We start from the raw sequence: 19,737 nt of genomic DNA on the forward strand, positions 1-19,737 counted from the left end.
TGGTAAAGTTAAAGATAGTTTGAGATCTCCTCCAACAAGCAAACCTAAGATAAAGGATGATAGACTTTATTTTGGGAAGTGGTCCTAGGAAATAGAGATGGAGGGATGGGGGCCTGGGAAGAGTGAACCTGGGCAGGAAGGAAAGTCACTACAAGGTGCTCTATGAAGCTGGATCACGTGGGCAGTTGGGTTTGATCCCACTGGGACTCAGGAGCCATGAGGAACGTGCCTCATGTTGACCTCCTGAAGGAGGACACTGATTAATCCACCAGCTCCGAAGCCCCAAAGGTCAACAGCTGCATCTTAGAGTGTGAACTGCCTCGCCTCCCAGGTTTCTTCCCAGCCCATTTCTGCAGGCATCCAATGCCTCAAAGTCAGGCAAGAGAGGGACGAAGGGTGAGAGAGGCAGGACAACTGAGGAAGTGCCACTCACCTCCCGAAGGCCCCACCTCCTCACGTTACCTCCGGCAGGAGGGTTTCAACATATGAATCAGGGGAGACACAAACATTCAGACCACAGCACAGGGCGATGGAACAAACCAGTCCTACTTTTCTGAGCCCCCATCTTATTTCCTATAAGACTTGGATGTCACCCTGAAGAATGAATGTCAAGAACCAAGAAAGACGCCTCAAATAGTTAGACACAGAAATGCCCGACGACGGAGGAGCAACCTGCTCTGAGGAACAGATCCAAAAGAACTGAAAACAGGTACCCGAATGTCCGCAGCAGCACTATTCGCAGCAGCCAAAGACGGGAACGACCCAAATGTCTCTCAACAGATGGATGGAAGAACAAATTGTAGTCTAGACAAACAATAGAATGTTGTTCAGCCACAAAAAGGAGTGATGTCCTAACAGCTGCTCTGACATGGATGAATCTCAAAAACACGCCAAGTGAAAGAAGCCAGGCACAGGAGGCCATGTAGTGCATGATTCCCTCTACATAAAACATCCAGAACAGGTGAATTCATAGAGACAGAAAGCAGACTGGTGGTTCCCAGGGGCTGGAGGCAGGGGGAGGACAGTAACTGCTTAGTGGGTACAGGGTTTCACTTTGGGGTGATGAACATTTTGGAACTAGACAGAGCTAGTGGTGAGGGAACATCATGAACATATCAAATGCCACTGAATTTTTCACTTTAAAATGGTTAATTTTGCGGTGTGAATTTTATCTCAATAAAAAAAATTTTTTTAAAAATCAAAAAAGAAATTGCATGGTACAGGCCTGTAAAAACAGCAACCTGGTGCCCAGGGTTCTGAGCTCAGTTCTGCCACCTATTGGCAATGAGGGGGCTAAGTAGCCTCGGTCTCCCCGTGTGTAAAACAAAGGGTAGGATGGGTCACTGGTTCTCAGTGAGAACAGCCTGTGTCACTCCCATGGAGAGCTGCTTCTAAATGCACAGGGCCAACCTGCAACCTCAGATTCTGACGCGCCCAAGGAAGAGTCATGCCTGTCACTGTTGAAAAAACATATTTCAGGCCCTGGCCAGGTAGGTAGCTCAGTTGGTTAGAGCATCGTCCCAATACACCAAGGCTGTGGATCTGATCCTGGTCAGGGCACATACAAGCCAGAAGCAACCAATGAATGCAGAAATAAGTGTAACAAGTGGATGTTTCTCTCCTTGTGTCTCTCTCTCATATCAAAAAAACAAACAAAAAACGTATTTCAGGGCTTAAGACTACCCCCTTTTGAATACAGCAGACTGAAGCCCGCTAGCAGCCCGCGGTTCTAGTGCATTCATCTATAACTGTGTACAAGACGCGCTTCAATTACAGACGACAACACATCAATGAAGTGCATTTATTAGGAAGATAAACTCCAAATAATCACAAGTGGTCCTAACACACACTTGGCGACCGCACAGGAAAGACATCTGACAGAATCCATGGGTTTTGCTTACACCACAAAAGGAGTTTTAAGGCAGTTTAATTCAATGCTGCAAAAACTACATGTGTGACAGAAACGTAACATTCAACAGTAACTCAGGCCCCCAACTGCCCCCGATGACAACAAACCTCTGAACTAGTTGAACCGACAGCATTATCAGGGGCAGATAAACTGTCTCAAAAGCAACTCAGCGTGACACCGACCCAGAGAGGCCGTTCGGAGGCCTCCGAAGCTTAGGTGGTCAGCATGGATGGGTGACAGCGCTATCTGCAGGCCTCCACCCACACGGTTTTATTTCACACAAACATTTTACACCACCTTAGGAAGGCAAATGCACATCAGGTGAGAGGAAAACAGGTCTATCTCATATCACAGACAGAATTACAGAAAACGGCCAGACGAGGCTACACTGGGATAGTTGGCTTTCCTGGCAGGCTCCTCTCGGGCACTGAGATGGAGCTTAAAAATATGCCGGGGTAAGTTCCGTCTTTCCCTCCGTCGTCACCACTTGGATCAGGCTCCCTGAGCTTGGTCGGTTTTTCTCTGTGATCCAATCATGGAAGGTTCTAGAACAAACGAGAAGAGCGTTACATTTTAAAAGCAAAAATCTGATATGTGCTTATATTCACATCAATGGCTTGGGGGCTGCTGTGAAAAGGCCACTGAGGCATCGAGGACACAGACCAGGTTCCCTGAGATTTCAGTACTTCACTCCTCTAACTTCCGAGTGGCAGGAGCTGGCAAGATTTTAACTCTCATTTTTGTATTTTCCTGCATTGTTGGAGTACTTTATAACACAGTAGTATGATTTTAAGTAATTAAAAAAAACTTCAGTTCATTCTAAAAGATAGACATGTGCACAATATTTAATACGTTGCTGTATTACCTTCCCAGAAATCTGGGAGAGAGAAAGAAGAAACTCATTCTTTTTATTAACAGTAAACATGGAACCCCACAGCTCTGTCAAGCAATAGGGAAATAAATACAAAACACAGACTATTAGAGTAAAATACATTAAATGCTAGAACAGGGGCGTTTAATAGCCAACCCCGCTTGAGGGAGTCCAGAAGACCCCCTCGAAGAAGACAGAATAGGGAAAGGCCTAAGAAATCCACGAGGTTGAACAAGTAGCTGCTGCTGCTTAAAACACTTCCTCTGAGTGCTGAGTGCACCATCCCTCTGACAGTCCCCCAGCTGGGACCCTGAACCCTCTTTAACTGGCAAGCACTCCGAGGTCCTGGGATATTCCTGAGTGTCCAGCGGTAACACCTGGACCAGAACTGACGTCTAACGTCCAAGTCTTTCGAGCTCCACTCCAGGGAAGGGACAAAGGCTCGAAAAGCGAAGCGCTGCTGAAATTCCCGAAGTGCTGACATGCCGTGACCCCATCTCCAGGGGCCGGGCAGAGCCGGGGGCAGCTCCACCAGCCCACCGACCCCCCACTCTATGAGATCCACACTAAGGTACTACGGGCACTCACAGGCCAGGGAACGCCCAAGACCACCTGTGTGGTTAGGCCAAGAGAACACACGTGCCCTCCTGCCCATAGCTGGGGGGCAGGGAAAGGGGGCGGGAGCTGCCGGTCACCGACGTCATGACTGTGATACTCACTCCACGAGGAAATCCAAGGGCGTCCAGGAGCTGAAATCGGCCTCGGGCATGGACTTCCTGTTCATCGGGGTGTCCAGGGTAATCCTGGGGTGCAGAGATAAGCTCGTCACTTGTGCCTCCCTTTATAACACCAGCTGCCCGGCCTCCTCGGGCAGGAAGACGCGCCGGGAGCCCCTAGCACCACGGGAGGCAGCATCTCCCATGGGGAGATCCCGGGATGACAGTCGGAGAGAGGCCAGGAAGCCGGCAGAGCACAGAGGTCGCATCCGAGCCTAATTCCATGTGGCGCTTTGTGGCTCACCGTTGGGCAAACGGAACAAAATGAAAGAGCCACATTTGGGCTTTTTAAAAAATACAGTCTTTATGGAAGGAACCGGCTTTGCTGTTTCAAGTCTCCCTTCACTCCCTGAAACGTGGCAGGCTCACTCTGAGGACTTCTGAAGTGTGACAATAACACCCTTTGGCTATGGGGAAAAGACGGCCTCCTCGTTCTGCGGCTATTTCCCACGAAATCGTAGGCTTTTCAGGGAGAACACAGAATCCAGCTGCGTGCGACTTTCCCAAGGACGTTCAGGCCTTGGGAATCGTTCAAAACCGCTGTGGGACCAGGTCACGGGGCCACAGATGCTCACGAATGAAAGGAAGCTGGACGGTCCAGGCCCCCAGCAGTCCCAACAGCTTCGTTATAGGACTACAGGCGAGAGGCGAGCCCGATGGTCCCAGGACCCTTCCAGCCAAAAGGAACTCGGCCTCCAAAGCTGCCGCCTCACCTGCACAGCTGGTGGGGATCATGCCCATCACTCGCTGGGCCCATCGTCGCCCAGTTTCCAGTGCCCTCCCTCAGGCTCCTCCCCACCCCGCACCCTCACAGACTAAATACAGTCTCCCTTCCACAGAGCTCCAATGGTGTGAAACACAGGACTACAAGTATTAAAATAAAATGTGTACACTAGCCCTGGCTGGTGCGGCTCAGTTGGCTGGGCGTCGTCCCTTACACCAAAAGGTCATGGGTTCGATTCCCGGTCTGGGCACAAGTACAGGAAGCAATCCACTGATGTTTCTTTCTCATATTGATGTTTCCCTCTCCCTCTCCCTCTAAAAAATTCAATAAAGACATATCCTTGGGTGAGGATTTAAAAAAATAAAAATGTGTAGGGTATGATTAGGAGGAAGGGGGGGATGGATGGGAGGAAGGGAAGGAAACAAGAAATAAAGAGGCAAGACAGGCAGACCCATCCATCTGCCTGGAGGCTCATGCGACACCCGAAGAAGGCTCTTCAGCGCCGGGGATGAATTTTAGGAACTGAGGCGACGGCACACACAAGTCCCTGGGGGAGAGCGGCTCTAGGACACGTGGACCCTGGGCAGGGGCGGGCAGAGGCCCCGAGCACTTACGGGAGCACGGCGATGGCGGCAGACCCGGGCGGCATGCCACTGTTCTTCCCCGCGAGGCTCTGGCACAGCTGATGGACGGCGCCCTTGGCCATGCCGTAGGCGATCATCCCTGGGAAACGGGGAGAAAACGGTTCAGTGACCACTGGCGACCGCTGGTGTGTCCAACGACCACCGGGCCAGGGTCCACAGGAAGCCTGGAAGAAGAGAAGGGTGGACATCTACGGAGAGAGCGTGGAAGGGACGTAACCTTTCACGTGCACCCTGTCACCTGACAGTTAACATTTATCACAAAAGCCATAAAGATGCACATATTTTTACTTTGATTGTTGAGAAAACCAAGGCTCCAACAGGGTGAACGGCACGCCCAAGCTCACACACACACTTGCACTGAGGCTGCCCCAGAGGCAAAAGGCCAGGCAAGAGCTGGGTTCTGACCCCGTGGATGGTCAACTGCTTATGAGCAAAATCGAGCTGTCATTTGGAGTCAGGCTGCACAGATTCAAATCCCAGCTCTTCCACTTACCACTAAAGAAATCCCGAGCTGTTCTCACCGTCCTTCTAACCTCAGTTACCCCATCTGCAAATTGGGGATGTACTTATTTCTGGGCTCAGCACAGGGTAGGAGCTCGGTAATGTTTCCCATATAAATTCACAGAAGTCATGTGCCCCAGAGCCCACCTCCCCGTGTAAAGTGTGAGCAACTCTGACATATGTATACGATGCTGCCTACTAGTCTTCCCTTGCTCCCACTGATCAGTGGCTGTTGCTGACTGAGCAAGGCATGCCTTTTATTAGGACAGGTTTCTGCCTGCTCTGCAGACACATGGCAGGAACAGGGCCCCTCCTCTCTAAAGGCCCCCATAGCACCCAGCTGTGGATGCTCACTAAATGCTGTAAACACCTCTCTTCCTTCACAAAACTTCTTCCAGGAGTCAGCAGCCTCTTTAAAAACAGCCAACAAGCATGCTCTTTAAAGTGTAACAGCCGAGGAGGCATCAAAGGTCCAGAGGGAGGTGGAGAATTATAGCCCAGCCAGGGAACCAATCACTAAGCCGCTTCCAAAGCAAACTCAAATTGCAAAAGCCGGTCAAGGTCTCAAACAGTTATTTAGAAGCACAAGCGGAATATTTCACCATCCCCGGCTTCTCCGTTTAATCAGGGGCAGGGAGCCAACAGTGGCAGAAAGATCGGACAAACTCTGCAGGGATTAAAAAAAACCAGCTTATGAGTCTCACTCATCGAGCCCCATCCGCAGCCAACTCCAGGGCTCACTCTTCATTCAAACAACATGAGAGCCGGGATCTGATGACGCAATAAGCAACCCGCAGCTCTAACGGTTTAATTCTACAGAATTCTGCACAATGCAGGTAAGGAGGTCATTTGCAAGAAATGGGGAGGGGGGGCGGATTTCATAAGAAGATAAACACTTTCTTCCCAATTATAGGGAAGGCAGTCCCTCAAGACTGATTTCCAAGCACAGCAAAACAAAAGTGGTCACCAGCATTTTAATCCAGTTTACCCTCCAGCAGATAATCTACAAGTACAGCCCTGGGAATAAGAGGGTTGGGGTTTCTCAGTATCTTCCCAAGTGAAAAAAAAAAAATTTTCATTTTTGAACAACTGTTCTTGGGTTTGAAGGACTACTAAGCCTCTTCATCGTTTACTTTCAAATTATACATAGATTTCCCCAGATTTTTCTGGGGTCTGAATCAAAGCTGAAAGATTTCATGACTCAAATGAGTTTAGCAATATCTAACTAAGAACTCAGAGATGAACACATGAACACCTGAAGCAAGAGGACCTGAGAAAAAGCAAGCCTGGAGTAAATAACACCAGTGCACACTTACTGCTGCCTCGGTCATACCTTTCTAAGACATTTACAACCATTAAGATGTCTGTAAGTCACAACCGCTATATAAAGGACCTCATTATTTATCTCCATTTTACAGATGATAAAATTGAGGCTCAGAAAGGTTAAGGAACTTGCCAACTATCACACAGTGAGTGGCAGAAAAACAGAACAGAAACCCAACCTGTGCAGTCCCAGAGTGTGCAGTCTTAACCAGTACCCAAAGCTATAAACAAAACGATACTTACAAGCCAAAGGAAAGAAGGAGACTGGTTTGTCCTTCAGAAAAATTAGTCTTTCAGTCCTGGGCTTTTTTTTTCCTAAATGTCAAGCTCTTACTCATTTCTCTGTTTGCTTTCCAGTGCCTCTGCTCTCCGTCGCCTTTAATAAAAATCAGAGCTCAACCAAACTAACATCTGACATTTACACAGCTTTAATGACTGACTGCAATAGCCATGGACTGGTAGGATCATATGCTCCGAGACACGTAGTAAGAAAATAAGAGCCAAGAAATTGTTGATTTGTAAGAGCCTCACAGTTCAGTGAGCTGCATTAAAATTGAAGATGGGCCAGGTGGGGCGTGGCTCAGAGATTGAGCACTGACCTAGGATCCAGGAGCTCCCCGGTTCGATTCCCAGTAAGGGCACATGCCCTGATTGCGGGCTTGATCCCCAGTTGGGGCACACAGGAGGCAGCCGATCAATGACTCTCCCATCATTGATGTTTCTCTCTCTTTCCCTCTCCCTTCCTCTCTCTGAAATCAATAAAGATATATTAAAAAAAAAAAAAAAAAAATTGAAAAGGGTACTCAAGGTCTCCGGCACACTAAACACACTAAAGAGCCAAAAAACAGCCCCCCCTTTTTATTAAAGAAGTTTAACTCAGGTAGTGGAGGTGGACACTTTCTGCCTCTGAGCTGTACCCTGCAAACTGCCACTTAAATTCCTTTAACCCTGTCTGAAAGGGAGTATTATGGATTGAAATGTGCCCCCTCCCAAATTCATATGTTGAAGTCCTAACCCCCCGTCCCTCAGAATGTGACTGTATTTGGAGATGGGTCTTTAAAGAGGTCATTAAAATCAGGTCATCAGGGTAGGTCCTAATGTAGTGACTCGTGTCCTTATAGAGGGAACTGGGACACAGACAGGCACAGAGGGACAACCACATGAGGACACAGGAGAAGACGGCCACCAACAAGCCAAAAACAACAGGCGCCAGGAAGAAATCAAGACATTGACCCTGCTGATACCTTGACCTTGAACTTCCAGCCTCTAGAATTCTGAGACAAATTTCTGCCGTGGAAGCCACCCGGGGTACCTGGTTACAGCAGCCCTAGCAAACTAACCCAGGGAGTAAAAAATGCAAAGGAAGCCTGGACCCACCTGATATAATGGGAAAAGCACACAGCTTAGAAATAATTGGGATTCTGGTTCAAAGTAAGATTACAACTTACAAGTGAATTAGCTACACTAAGTTTTTGTTTCCTTACCTATAAGTGGAAAAAGACCAATAATGCCATTGGCCCCAGGACCCGATGAGGACATATGTGAAGCGACCTTTGAGAAGACTCCCATGCACTGGGCACCTCATACATGTTAATATCTCCCATGCTTACAGCTGCTCCTAGAGGCAGGTGACACTGTCACTAGTTACAATCAAGGAAACTAGGCAGAAATTTGGTCAAACGGATACATAATTTGTTTGCAACCAAGCAGCTGGGACGAGGAATCCACCCCCAGCCTCTCTCACTCTATCACCCAGTTTCCAGCAGCCGAGCTGCTTCCCTGGGACACATGAACACGACGTGATGGTGATAATACGTGTTCATTAACTAATTCATACCTACTCAACACGATCATTCCCTGAGTGGGTCATGGATAAATAAATCAGGCGGGGGGAGGGCAGGGTACAGCATTCCTTCACCACCAGGAACAGGAGGACACTGCAGAAAAAGGATCAGGAGTCCTCCTGAGAAGATTCAGGCCTCAAGGAAGCAAAACCCACCCACACAGAGCGTAAAGGGCTCATGGAAGTGCCCAGAGGCCCAGCGAGCAGGCATCAGCATTCCCATTTCACAGGCGGGGAAACGAAGGCTTACCAGGAGTCCCATCCAGGGCAGCCTTGGCACCGGCCAAGGTCAGGAGGCCTCCTTCCTTGAGGTGCTTGGTGGCCAGGTGGCTGGAGATGGTGGACGTCCACATGCTCTGCTTCCACATCAGGTCACAGTTTTTAAAGAGAGCTGAGTGAGGAAACAACAGGTGGGCTCAGCCCCTGGCGTGGGGACTGACAGGGAAGCACAGCTCACGGCGCTGAAACTCAGGCAGCGCCAGCCTCTCGGCCCGGGCGGCACCAAGGTCTAGTACAAGCAGCAAGGGCTTTGTGGTCGGACATGCAGGTCCGAATCCAGGCCGCTGGATCGCCCCAGTCTCAGCTTCCTCATCTGGAAACTGGCAACATTTTGGCCAATAAGTGAGGACTGTGAACAGCCCTGCAGGACTGGGACTGGCGTCCGTTCAGAGATTGTTCTGCTTTAGGAAGGGCGTCAGATTTGTAATAGAACCTTCTATTCTGCCCTGGCCGGTTTGGCTCGGTGGTTAGAGCGTGGGCCCGCACACTGAAGGGTCCCAGGTTCGATTCCAGCCAAGGGCACACACCTGAATTGCAGGCTCTAGCCCCAACCCTGTGTCTTCCTCACACTCATGTTTTTTTCTCTCTCTCCCTTCCAATCTCTTAAATGCAATGGGAAAAATATCTTCAAGTGAGAATTAAAAAAAAAAAAGGAACCTTGTATTCTAAGTCAGGTTTTACTTATGATAAAAAGTGGAGGGAATATTACCCCATGAACATAAAGGGCTTTTACAGAGCTATGTTTTTTATGGCCGAAAGTTTAATGCCAGCATTAAAGACCCTTTAAAAGAAAGCTGAAATGACAACCATTTCACATTTATTTTAACTCTCTGGCCTTGCTAAAAATGGAAGCAGAAACAAGTGGTAACATATGCAACTTTGGCAGCTGGCAGCTGTCCCCTACCGCTTTCCAACCCCCACTGGAATAACCGATTCCGGCAGGGGTAACCCATGGGCGCTTAAAACCCTGAGGTTTTAGAAAGCTGGGGTTCTTGAGGTGTTTGGGAAGGCGATATTCACACGCAAAGCCAAAGCACCATCCCACTGGTCACTTAGTAACTGCAAGCAGACAAAGGGACATTTATAATGGGCGCCTATCGGCTACCCCCTTGACCAAGCAGCAAATTTGGCATCACTAGGGATGGGCAGGGCCGTGTGACATGGTGACAGTCCCAATGTGATTAGCGTGAAGTACTTATTACTCAGGAAGGATTCTCACCTCCAAAATATTTAACCTGAATCTAAGCCCGTCCTTAGATCTAAATTCCAGTTCACAGGAAATACTAGGGCTAGATGAACAAGGTAAATGACAATTTAAAGAAACAGGAAGACACGTTCATATGAAAAATGCCCTGATTCACCAACTCTATCGCCGGAAGAAAAAAATCTAGGTTAAGGGACTAAAAACAACAACAAGATGAGGCATAAACCCTGATGTTTAGGGGGAAGAAAACAAAAAACTATAAAAGCCATGGAATAAATTGGGGAATTGGAATGTGGGATGGATATTACTAATCTTACAGAATCACTGTAATTTTCTTAGACATGATAACGTAGGGAAACGAGTGCACTCTTTGGGGATGGATGCTGAAATCGGTGAAGTGTGAACTTACTTACAAGAGGTTAACAAAAAACACCTACACAGAGCACACACGCAGGGAAGCCAGGGAGCAAGGACAGCAAATGTTAGCAGCTACAGAGTCCAGATGGAGGGTGTCGGGGGTTCCCTGAACTTTTCTTTCAGCTTTTCTGTGTGTTTGCAAATGTTCATAATAATAAAGAAGTTGGAAAATGTACTTGGCGTTAAAAAAAGCTCAATTCTGAGTTCTGACCTGCGGAACCATCTCCCCATTTCCTATACATCCCCCGATTCCCAGTAATAGGCCCTGTAACACTGGGGCAGGAATAACGCTGATTTTGTTCTGCCTCTAAACTTCAAGCTCAATGTCCCCCTCCCCGATCCCTTTATGGGAAGCTGTCACTGTGTCTGTAAAACGGGGTGTGCGTCCCTACCTCACAGAGCTACTGTACAGACTGGGACACGCAGGGAAACATCTGGCCTGGCGCACGGCGTGGACCCAGCCCCTGCCCACAGAGTGAATGATCAGCTCGGAAGGGGACTCACACTTGGACTTGGCGTTGCCCCCAGCCCATCCTCCGGCCACGCAAAGGATCGCATCCACCTTCTCTTCACCCAGGAGCTTGCCGACCGCAGACGTCACCTTAACCGCAAAGGGCAGAAAGATCATGAATGCTCGGGCAAACCTAAACAGGCTGCCGTCTGCACAGACACTTCACATTGTTTTTCACTCTCTTTTAAGGCGGGTAACAGTATCTGGCAAATAGCAGTTTAAACACTAGCTGTAGGATGAATCTATAATAACCATTTCGGGCAGTAAGGCCCACCTACATTTCAATGTGACTTTTACAAAGCAATCTTGAATCTTCTTTTGAGCCCTCTAAAGGGTGGGGCCATAAGCATCCTTGGAACAAAACAATTAATTTAAAGATTGGTAAAAGGTTTAAAAGGTCACCTAGAGCTTCAGTGCCTGCAGCTAACCTTCTGCATATTTCTTTCTAGACTTTTCTTTGCAAATCACAGAATCATAATCTGAGATGATTCTACTCTTTCCCCAATATAAAAACCCCTCTCACTGCAACTCCAAGAGAAAATGCTAAAGAGAAATTATTTTCTTAAAGCAGTAACAAAAATATAGTCAATGGCAAAATGTTGGTAAATACAGAGTACATGGGGGTTTATTTTATTTCTCTCTCAATTTCTGTTTGACTGAAAATTTTTAAGTGTTGAAAACACATGTATGTCCTTCTGCTACAATTTATTAAAACAAAAGTTTGGAGAGGGGCCACTCTAGCCATTGGCAAGGGCCCTTTTCCCCATTTCTCAGGAAGGGCTGAGATGACGCCTCCCAATTGCTTCCTTACGATTAGGTTTCTGAAGACTTATCGCAAGACGAAGTATCTGTCTCAGCGGCACATTCCAGTCCCTGCCCTCTCCCCAGCAGTGTGTGAGCCTCCGATTATTCCTTCAAAGAGAACGCTTGGCAGTGGAAACCATTCTTTCCTCTCTACACCCCACACCTAGCGATTTCCTTTCAAGAAACCCCTGAAGTCCCCCTGGCCCTATTCATGAGCATCTCACCTAATCCTGACTTTTCTCTGCTGGCCTCCCTCCTGCCACCCTGGTTCCCTGGCTGGGCCCTCCCTTCATTCTTAATCCATGTTCTGTTGCCAAGAGCCCAGACCCCAGCTGCGGGGGGCTGGATCATCTCCCCTGACATCTGTATGTCCTAATTTTAAGAAAGCAAGGGGCCCGCAGCATTTTTTAATTCCTCCCGCTTAACTTTTGCTCTCTGCCCAGTTTTCTAGATTCTGTGCCTTCTTCATTTCTGCATCTCTTCACTGTCACTAGTGAACACCTGCCCAGGGGGGCAATCTGACATGTATTACGGTTGAATTTCCTCTTCTGGAGCTTTACAAACAAAAACTAGATGTCATGCTATTGTCCGGAAATTCTTAATTGAGGGGGAGGGGAAGGGGGGTTGTAGGAGAAGTTAAAGAGTTTAAATACACTGTATAGTCAAGTCTCAGATACAGACAACTTCACACTCAAAAAGCACACAGCCATCAGCACCTGCAGCTACCAAGAGGAGACGCTGACTGCAGGAACACACTGGCAGGCTGCTCTCAGAGCCCAGGGCTGCCCCTGGATTGATTTTACCTTCTGTTACTTCATTCACACGGAGCTGCTTTGCCGAGGCAGCTTAGCATGCAGTTAGGAGAGCAGACATCCAACCCCCACTGCCCGGTTCAAATCCTGGCTGTGCCACCTACCACCTGCTTGACCGTGAGCAGATACCAGGGCCTTTCTGTGCCTCAGACTCCCCATTTCTAAAAGGAAGATAAATCAGAAACTTTGTTCTGGGGTGTTACAGATATTCAGCAAGTTAACGTGAATACAGCACTTGGAATGGTGCCTGACACACAACAATGCTACGTCAGGTTTTCCTATTAAGCCTGGTAAGGCCAATAGCACAGGAAACATAGGACCGTATTATAAAACGTAAGAACAACAAAGCCCTGGCCTCGGTGGCTCAGTGGGTTGGGCGGCGTCCCATACACCAAAAGGGTACCAGTTTAATTCCTGGTCAGGGCAGGGCACGTACCCAGGCTGAAGGTTCAATCCCCGCGCACGGGAGGCAACCGATCAATGTTTCTCTCTCATATTGATGTTTCTCCCTCTCCCTCCTCTCTAAAATAAAAATATTTTTTTTTAAAAAAAAAAGAACAACAAAAATCCATTGTCTGGAATAAGGGAGCTGGCTTTTCATATTCCAACCTATGTCTAACTGATGCTTTCAAAAGAGAAAGTGAGCAGGGCAATATGCTCAAGATTTAGGGTGTTCTTATTTTAAATTTATACATGTGCACGTTTGGAGAAATGGATTGGAAGGAAATCTCACAACACATTAACTGCATAATGGGACTAGACACAATTTCCCCCTTCTTTTGGTTTTACTGTATTTCCTACATCATACATGCATCACTTTTTAAATGTTATAAAAAATAGCTGAGGAGCCCTAGCCCATTTGGTTCAGTGGTTAGAGCGTTGGCTGGAGGACTGAAGGGCCCCAGGTTGAATTCTGGCCAAGGGCACGTACCTCGGTTGCAGGCTCGATCCCTAGCCCTGGTCAGGGGTTGGGCGGGAGGCAGCCAACCGATGTGTCTCTCTCACGTCGATGTTTCTCTCTCTCTCCCCCCCCCACCCACCCTGCACCCCTTCCTCTCTCTGTGAAAAGCAATGGAAAAAATATCCTCGGGTGAGATTAAATAAATAAACCAATGTAGGCTGCTTTTAAAAAAAGTGCTGTGCTCAGATTACTAGCGAGGGCATAACTAAATGAAAAACAGTCCCTGGACTTATTATAGTTCTTAATAAACTGTGAACAAGTCTCTTGTTAGGAGATCCATGCTCCCAACTCTTCCACTAGCTAGCTTGTTGGCTGTGTCAGTTAGTGTCTGAAACTCAGTCCCCTCGGCTATAAATGGGGCTGCCATCCGTGCCCACCTGCCTCACTGAGAGCCCATCTCACAAAGAAGGATGTCATTTCCTGGGGAATGTGGCCTGGAGCCCTGGCAGGAAGACCACACAGAGCATCCTTCAGGTGGCCTGTGGGAACCACCTATGAGCATCTCAGCTACTGATACCAACACATCCATCAAGCTGCTAACAGCTTCCTTCTGGGAGGGACACGGTCTCGGGGTCACAGGGGCACTTCACCACTGACTGACACATTTACAGAGTTTTGTTTGACTTCTTGTTGTACAATAAGTACATCACTTTATAATTCAAAATAACCTGTTTTGTTGGTATTCTTGCTTTGAACTAGAGAGCTCCACTCTTTAGAATGTATCCTAAATAAATCATCGGTAATGGGGAAAAAGACGTTCACCACTTCTTAATGGTAAAAATAAAAAACTGCAAAAAAGTTAAATGTATAACATGTGGGAACTAAAAAAACTGTGGCCAATCCACAGAATTAAAACTACACAGACAGGTGTGTTTTTTAAGTGATCTGAAGAAATACTGAAATTAAATTTTATTTAAGTTTTTTAAAAGCTGATCATAAAATATAAAATGCAAGATTATCTCAACTTGCAATGCTAATAACATTTAGTATCCACAGGAAAGACAGGAAAACAGGACCAAATGTGAGCAGTCGGCTAACTAGAAACAGATAATAGGTAATTTATCTTCATTGTGTTTCTTTTTCCACTTTTTCCAAATGTCCCTCAATGGGTACACATGGCTTTCATAATTAGAGAAAGAATATTTGAGAAAGGAAGAACACGTCACCCGTGGGCACTTCTCCCCAGGCGTGGGGGGTCCTTCTCTGGAACTACCTGGTCAGCCTGCTCGGTGAACGAGTCTGTCATTTTGACGACGACGCTGGCACTGGCATCATCATTCTCTACCACGTCGATGCTGGCCACCCACTGCAGCAAAGAAATAGCTCTGGTCAGGAGGCGACAAGCTCTTATTCCTTTAAAGGTCCATGCCCAGAAATGGGGGCAGTGGAGACAGAGGGGAGGCCTAAAGGAAAACCCATGAGAGAAAGGGTCTAGCTACTGACCTCTGGCACTTACAGGGAGGTCTGACCTGAGCCAGTCCACGCCAGCCGAGCCCAGCCCAGCCCAGCCCATTCCGCCTCCAAAGGCCTCACTTTCCTTTTCTTCCACTCTCACCTCTGAAAGCCAAACCCTGCACTTCCAGAGACCCTCCTCAAGCAGGGTCTGCAAACTTTTTCTGTAAAGGGCCAGGGAGGAAATATTTTAGGCTGTGCTGGCTCTGTGGTCTCTGTTGCAACTACCCAACCCTGCTGTTACCGTGGGAGAGCAGCCATAGGCCACAAGTGAATGAACGAGCGTGGCTATGTTCCAAAAACATTTCACGTGCTGAAATATGAATTTCATATCATTTTCACACATCACATAATATTATCCCTCTTTTGATTTCTTTTCAACCATTTAACAACAGGAAAGCAGTCTTAGCTCTTGGGTTGTACAAAAACAGACGGCAGGCTGGACTCGGCCCATGGATGATGAGAGTTTTGTACCCCTGCCGCAGAGCACAGAGGGAAGGATGGCTCTGGGTTCGGGATCAGGCAGACTGGGGTTTGAATCCTGCCTCTGCCATACAGTGGCTTTCTCGAGCTCATGCTGCTAAGTGGGGATTAACAATGAACAGAGTGAGTGTGAGAATTAAGTGAAACAGGAGGCTACGGCTGCCAGCACAGGTGACACAGGGTTCTTCGAAAGCTCCAGGGCCCTGGGGTCTGAAGGCCCCAGACATAAAGGTCTCTACCTACCACAAACTTGGAAGAACACAGCATCCATTCAAGAACACTCACTTCTTCTGTCACCAGCCAAGGGAGACACCGAGACAAAGAAAAGTTTCTATCCCAGAACTCCCAGGAATGAAGGGGGTGGGACAGCCAAAGGTAAACCAGTTCACCAAATTCCACCACCAACTCAAAGGTAATACAAAGCACCCCCGCCAGGGGAAAGCACAGCCCTCACATGTGTCACATGTGGATACCAACAGGACTACTGTAGTAAAATTACTGGGTAGAGTAAAAGAAAGTAAGAGTATGTAAGGGCCTGGCTGGGGTGGCTCTGCAGCTGAGCATCAGCCTATGATCCAGGAGATGGAGGTTCATTCCCCGCCAGGGCACATGCCCGGGTTGCGGGCTAGAACCACAGTAGGGGGCGTGCAGGATGCAGCTGATCAATGACTCTCTCATCATTGATGTTTCTCTCTCTCTCTCCCTCTTCCTTCCTCTCTCTCTGAAATCAATAAAGACATATTTAAAAACAAACAAACAGGAGTACGTAAGGGACCTGGTATGTAGGAACACAGTGCCTGGCCTGGCTGGAACTCCTTACACGTTACAATTGTCACCGCCTTCCTTCCGTCCATGCAGACTTCCTAGGTTCCAGGGCAGTGTATGGCAGGAAGGGGGGGCAGCATGTTCAGAATCACTTAGAAGCATATTCCTAGACCGGATTCTGAGCCAGAAGCAAGCCCTGGGCCCCCCCTCCCCCCCGGTCCCAGGGCACCCTCTCCCAGGCTGCTAACTGAACCCTCAGGAAAACTCCCCAGAGCTCCAGCTTGGACTTTGAGCAAGTGACAGGAGGACACAGGGCAGAGTCTCCGCCGGGAGTGCACCGATCCCCGCTCAGAGGCGGGGGTCAGGGTTCCTGGCCTGCGACCAGCTCAGCTCCCACCTGCCTCCTTCAGGGAGTGAACAGCTGATTGTGCAAAGTAGCTGAAATGGTCCCCAAAGCAAAGACGCCGCCAGTATTGGAGGGGCTGAGCCTTCGCTGCATCGGGGTCCACTGGGGGCTAAATGGACAGGGGTATCGATAACAGGGGGAGGAAGAAACCTCTCCCCTTCCTCTCCCCTTCTAGGTTCTTCCAGCTGGTCCAATAATGAAATCAACGAGGCGGAGATTAACAAGAGGAAATAACCAGACGTAATCACATAGGCACATATGGGAACCCCGCACACGGGAGGTCAGAGGCAGAAAGCTCTGCCTGACAGCTGAGGTGGGCGCCTCGGGCCTCCACGGGGAGAAAGGTCATTTGAAGGACATAAGAGAAGCAGATGTCCAGTATCGGGAAGCTGGCACTGCCCTGTAGGTAGGTAGGTCCTTAAAAAATATTTCTGGTAATACCTCTTCTTATGGGCAAGGCCTCTAATTTAAATTTTTGAAGGGAGAGGGAAAAGTTTCTCCCAAACCCACAAGGTCTGTTGCCTTAAGCTCAAAATAACTCCCCCGAGTGAATTAAAGTGAATTCACACGAAATAAACGCGAGCCAGTGACACACGCTGGGAGCCTCCTGTGGGCCCCGCAGGACGCAGGGCAGAGGCATCAGGAACGGCGGGCACCGGGCACCCACCACCCACCACCTTCCACCCGGCGCGGGCTCCCCGCAAGCGAGCGCCGTTTCCTCACCACCCCTAGGGGCAAATACACCGGCACCCCCATTTTACAGATGCGGACCCGGCCTGGGGAAGGTGGGCGATCGGCTCAGGGCGGCGGGGCCCGCAGCCGGGGTCGGAGGGAGCGACTCCCGGGCCCGCCCCGCCCGCCGGCCCCTCTCCTGAGTCACGCCGGGCTCCCCGGGCCCACCGAGCCCGCGGGGCACCCCCCCCCCCGGAAAGGCCCCGAGCCCACGGCCGCGCGAGCGCGCGCTCGGAGGCGGGAACGGCCGTGCGGACGGGCCCCGGGCGGACGGCGCAGGGACCCCGCCTCCTCCAGGCCGCCCTCCCAGGATGCACCGGGAGGACCCCGGGCCCCCCAGCTCCTCGGGGCGCCCTCGCCCCCCGGCCGCCCGCGCCCGCCGAGTTACCCAGTCGCGGGCCCGGAACGCCTGCACGCATCGCGAGCCCAGCGCGCCGCGGCCGCCGTACACCAGCACCCGGCGCGCCTCGCCCGCCGCCGCCATCCTGCGCCTGCCGCTCGGCTCCCGCTCGGCGCCCGCGGCTCCCTGCGCCCGGAGCCCCCGCGCCGCGCCCCTGCGCGCCCCGCCCCGGCCGCCAGCCAACCGGCCGAGAGGCGCCGCGCGCCCGCCGCGCCCGCTGCTGCCCCCTAGCGGGCGGCCGCGCGGGGCGACGAGGGCCTGCAGCCCGGCTGGCCCGCCCGCCGCCTGCGCGGGCCGGTGTCCGGGGCGGGGCGGGGCCTGGGCGGGGCCTGGGCGGGGCCTGGGCGGGGCCTGGGCGGGGCCTGGGCGGGGCCTGGGCGGCCCCCGCCGCTTAGCAGCAGAGCCCGGGAGCTGCTCCGGGCGAAGGCGGCCCGCGTCCGGCACCGCTCCCCTCGCTGCCGTTTCGTAGCCTCAGTCTCCCCGCCGGTGAAGTGGGGGCGCTGGTGGCCTGGCCCCCTCGGGTTTCGGAGGGATTTTAAAAGCCAGGCTGGCGTACTCAGCGTGAGAGGCGAGTAGCGGGAGCTCGGTAAATGCCGGCTGGGCGTCGGTGATACTGCTCTTGCCGCTGCTTCTGCTGCAGTTCACTTGGGCCCCTTAGAGATTGTCAGCTCCGGGCTGCTCGCAGTTGGGGAGGGGGGAGGGGTATTTAAATACCTACTTGGGGGCATATTTAAGCGTTAAAAATTGCCTAGCAAGTGATACAAAAATTGTAGTATGCTATATTTTAAGTGTTTATACTTTACAAATTAATGCTTTTAATAGTAAAAAAAAAAAAACACAACTGTGGGAAATGATTACAAAGTTGCTTAAAAATAGGAGTGCACCGAAGGCCTTTGTTTTGGTAGGGACACAAGTTCAATGATGTAAAGTCCTGTAATACTGTCCTTGGACATCTGTGGCCATATGTGAGCCCCCACCAAATGGCACCACGTGCCCCACCAACAGAGCCTGGCATTTTCTCTCTTGCAAATTAGTTCACTTCTTCGCATGGCCTGTGCCCCTGAGACGAGGTTTCTCAGTTGCAGCTCTGTCGGTTTTGTGCAGCATGGGGTGGGGAGATGGGCTGTCCTGTGCATTTTAGTAGGTTTAGAGCATCTCTGGTCTCTACCTCCTAGATGCCCGTAGCAGCGCCCCACCCCTCCAGTCATCACAATAAAAAATATCACCAGATATTTCCAAATGTCCCCCGAGGAGGGGGGAGGCAAAAATCACCCTTGGCTGAGAACCGCTGTCCTAACGCTTGTAACCTTGACAGCAGGATCCCCTATTATGCACCTCTGTGTCACCCTGCCCCAAACACAGGCCCTGTACCCAGCAGACACACATGTTTGCTCAATAGGCTTGTGCCAGATAAGGCTGCCAGGAGTGCATCCTGAGAAAACAGGCTGCATCCTGTAGCTCATTTTATTATCAGAAACGTCATTACCGGAAACAGAATTGCTAGGAGACTGGATGGAGAGAACAGCAGTTATTTGGGGCCCTCTGTATGCCAGAGACCTGCCTGTGCCATTTCATTTTACCTCGCACAGCAATCCTATGACAGCTTAGGAAGCTGAGTCATGAGAGTCCCAGGCACTTGCCCAGAAGAGCAGGAATTTGAACCCAGGTCTTCAGCAGTTCTGCTTAACCACACCTCCGCTGGTCCTGACAAGAGCTTGTGGGGAATCAGTTGTTTCCCGTATAATTTTTCTAAAAATAATTGCTTAACCTCTAAAACACCAAAAGTTGACATAGGTCCATCGTTTGGGGCCGAAATGTGATGCAAAAGCAGTAGACGTTTCCTACGTCTCAAAGCAAGCTCAATGTTAAATAGAAAATCATTATCGGTGAACTCTTCATGTGCCAAGCCTTTTTTTATAT

The 19,737-nt window shown here is 49.9% G+C and overlaps 1 protein-coding gene across 1 annotated transcript; it reads right to left on the minus strand.

The window, feature by feature from the left end:
* Positions 1-1,787: 1,787 nt before the first annotated feature.
* Positions 1,788-17,981, minus strand: QDPR (quinoid dihydropteridine reductase). Its single transcript, XM_081161509.1, has 7 exons — positions 17,806-17,981; positions 14,793-14,885; positions 10,996-11,092; positions 8,842-8,982; positions 4,895-5,003; positions 3,500-3,583; positions 1,788-2,454 (listed from the first exon to the last, which is right to left on the minus strand). Exons 1-7 carry the CDS (start codon positions 17,899-17,901, stop codon positions 2,349-2,351), a joined length of 726 nt encoding a protein of 241 aa, XP_081017635.1. The 5' UTR covers positions 17,902-17,981; the 3' UTR covers positions 1,788-2,348.
* Positions 17,982-19,737: the final 1,756 nt, after the last annotated feature.

This window comes from Miniopterus schreibersii (assembly GCF_964146895.1).
Source record: "Miniopterus schreibersii genome assembly, chromosome: 1".
In the NCBI taxonomy this organism is placed as follows: domain Eukaryota; kingdom Metazoa; phylum Chordata; class Mammalia; order Chiroptera; family Miniopteridae; genus Miniopterus; species Miniopterus schreibersii.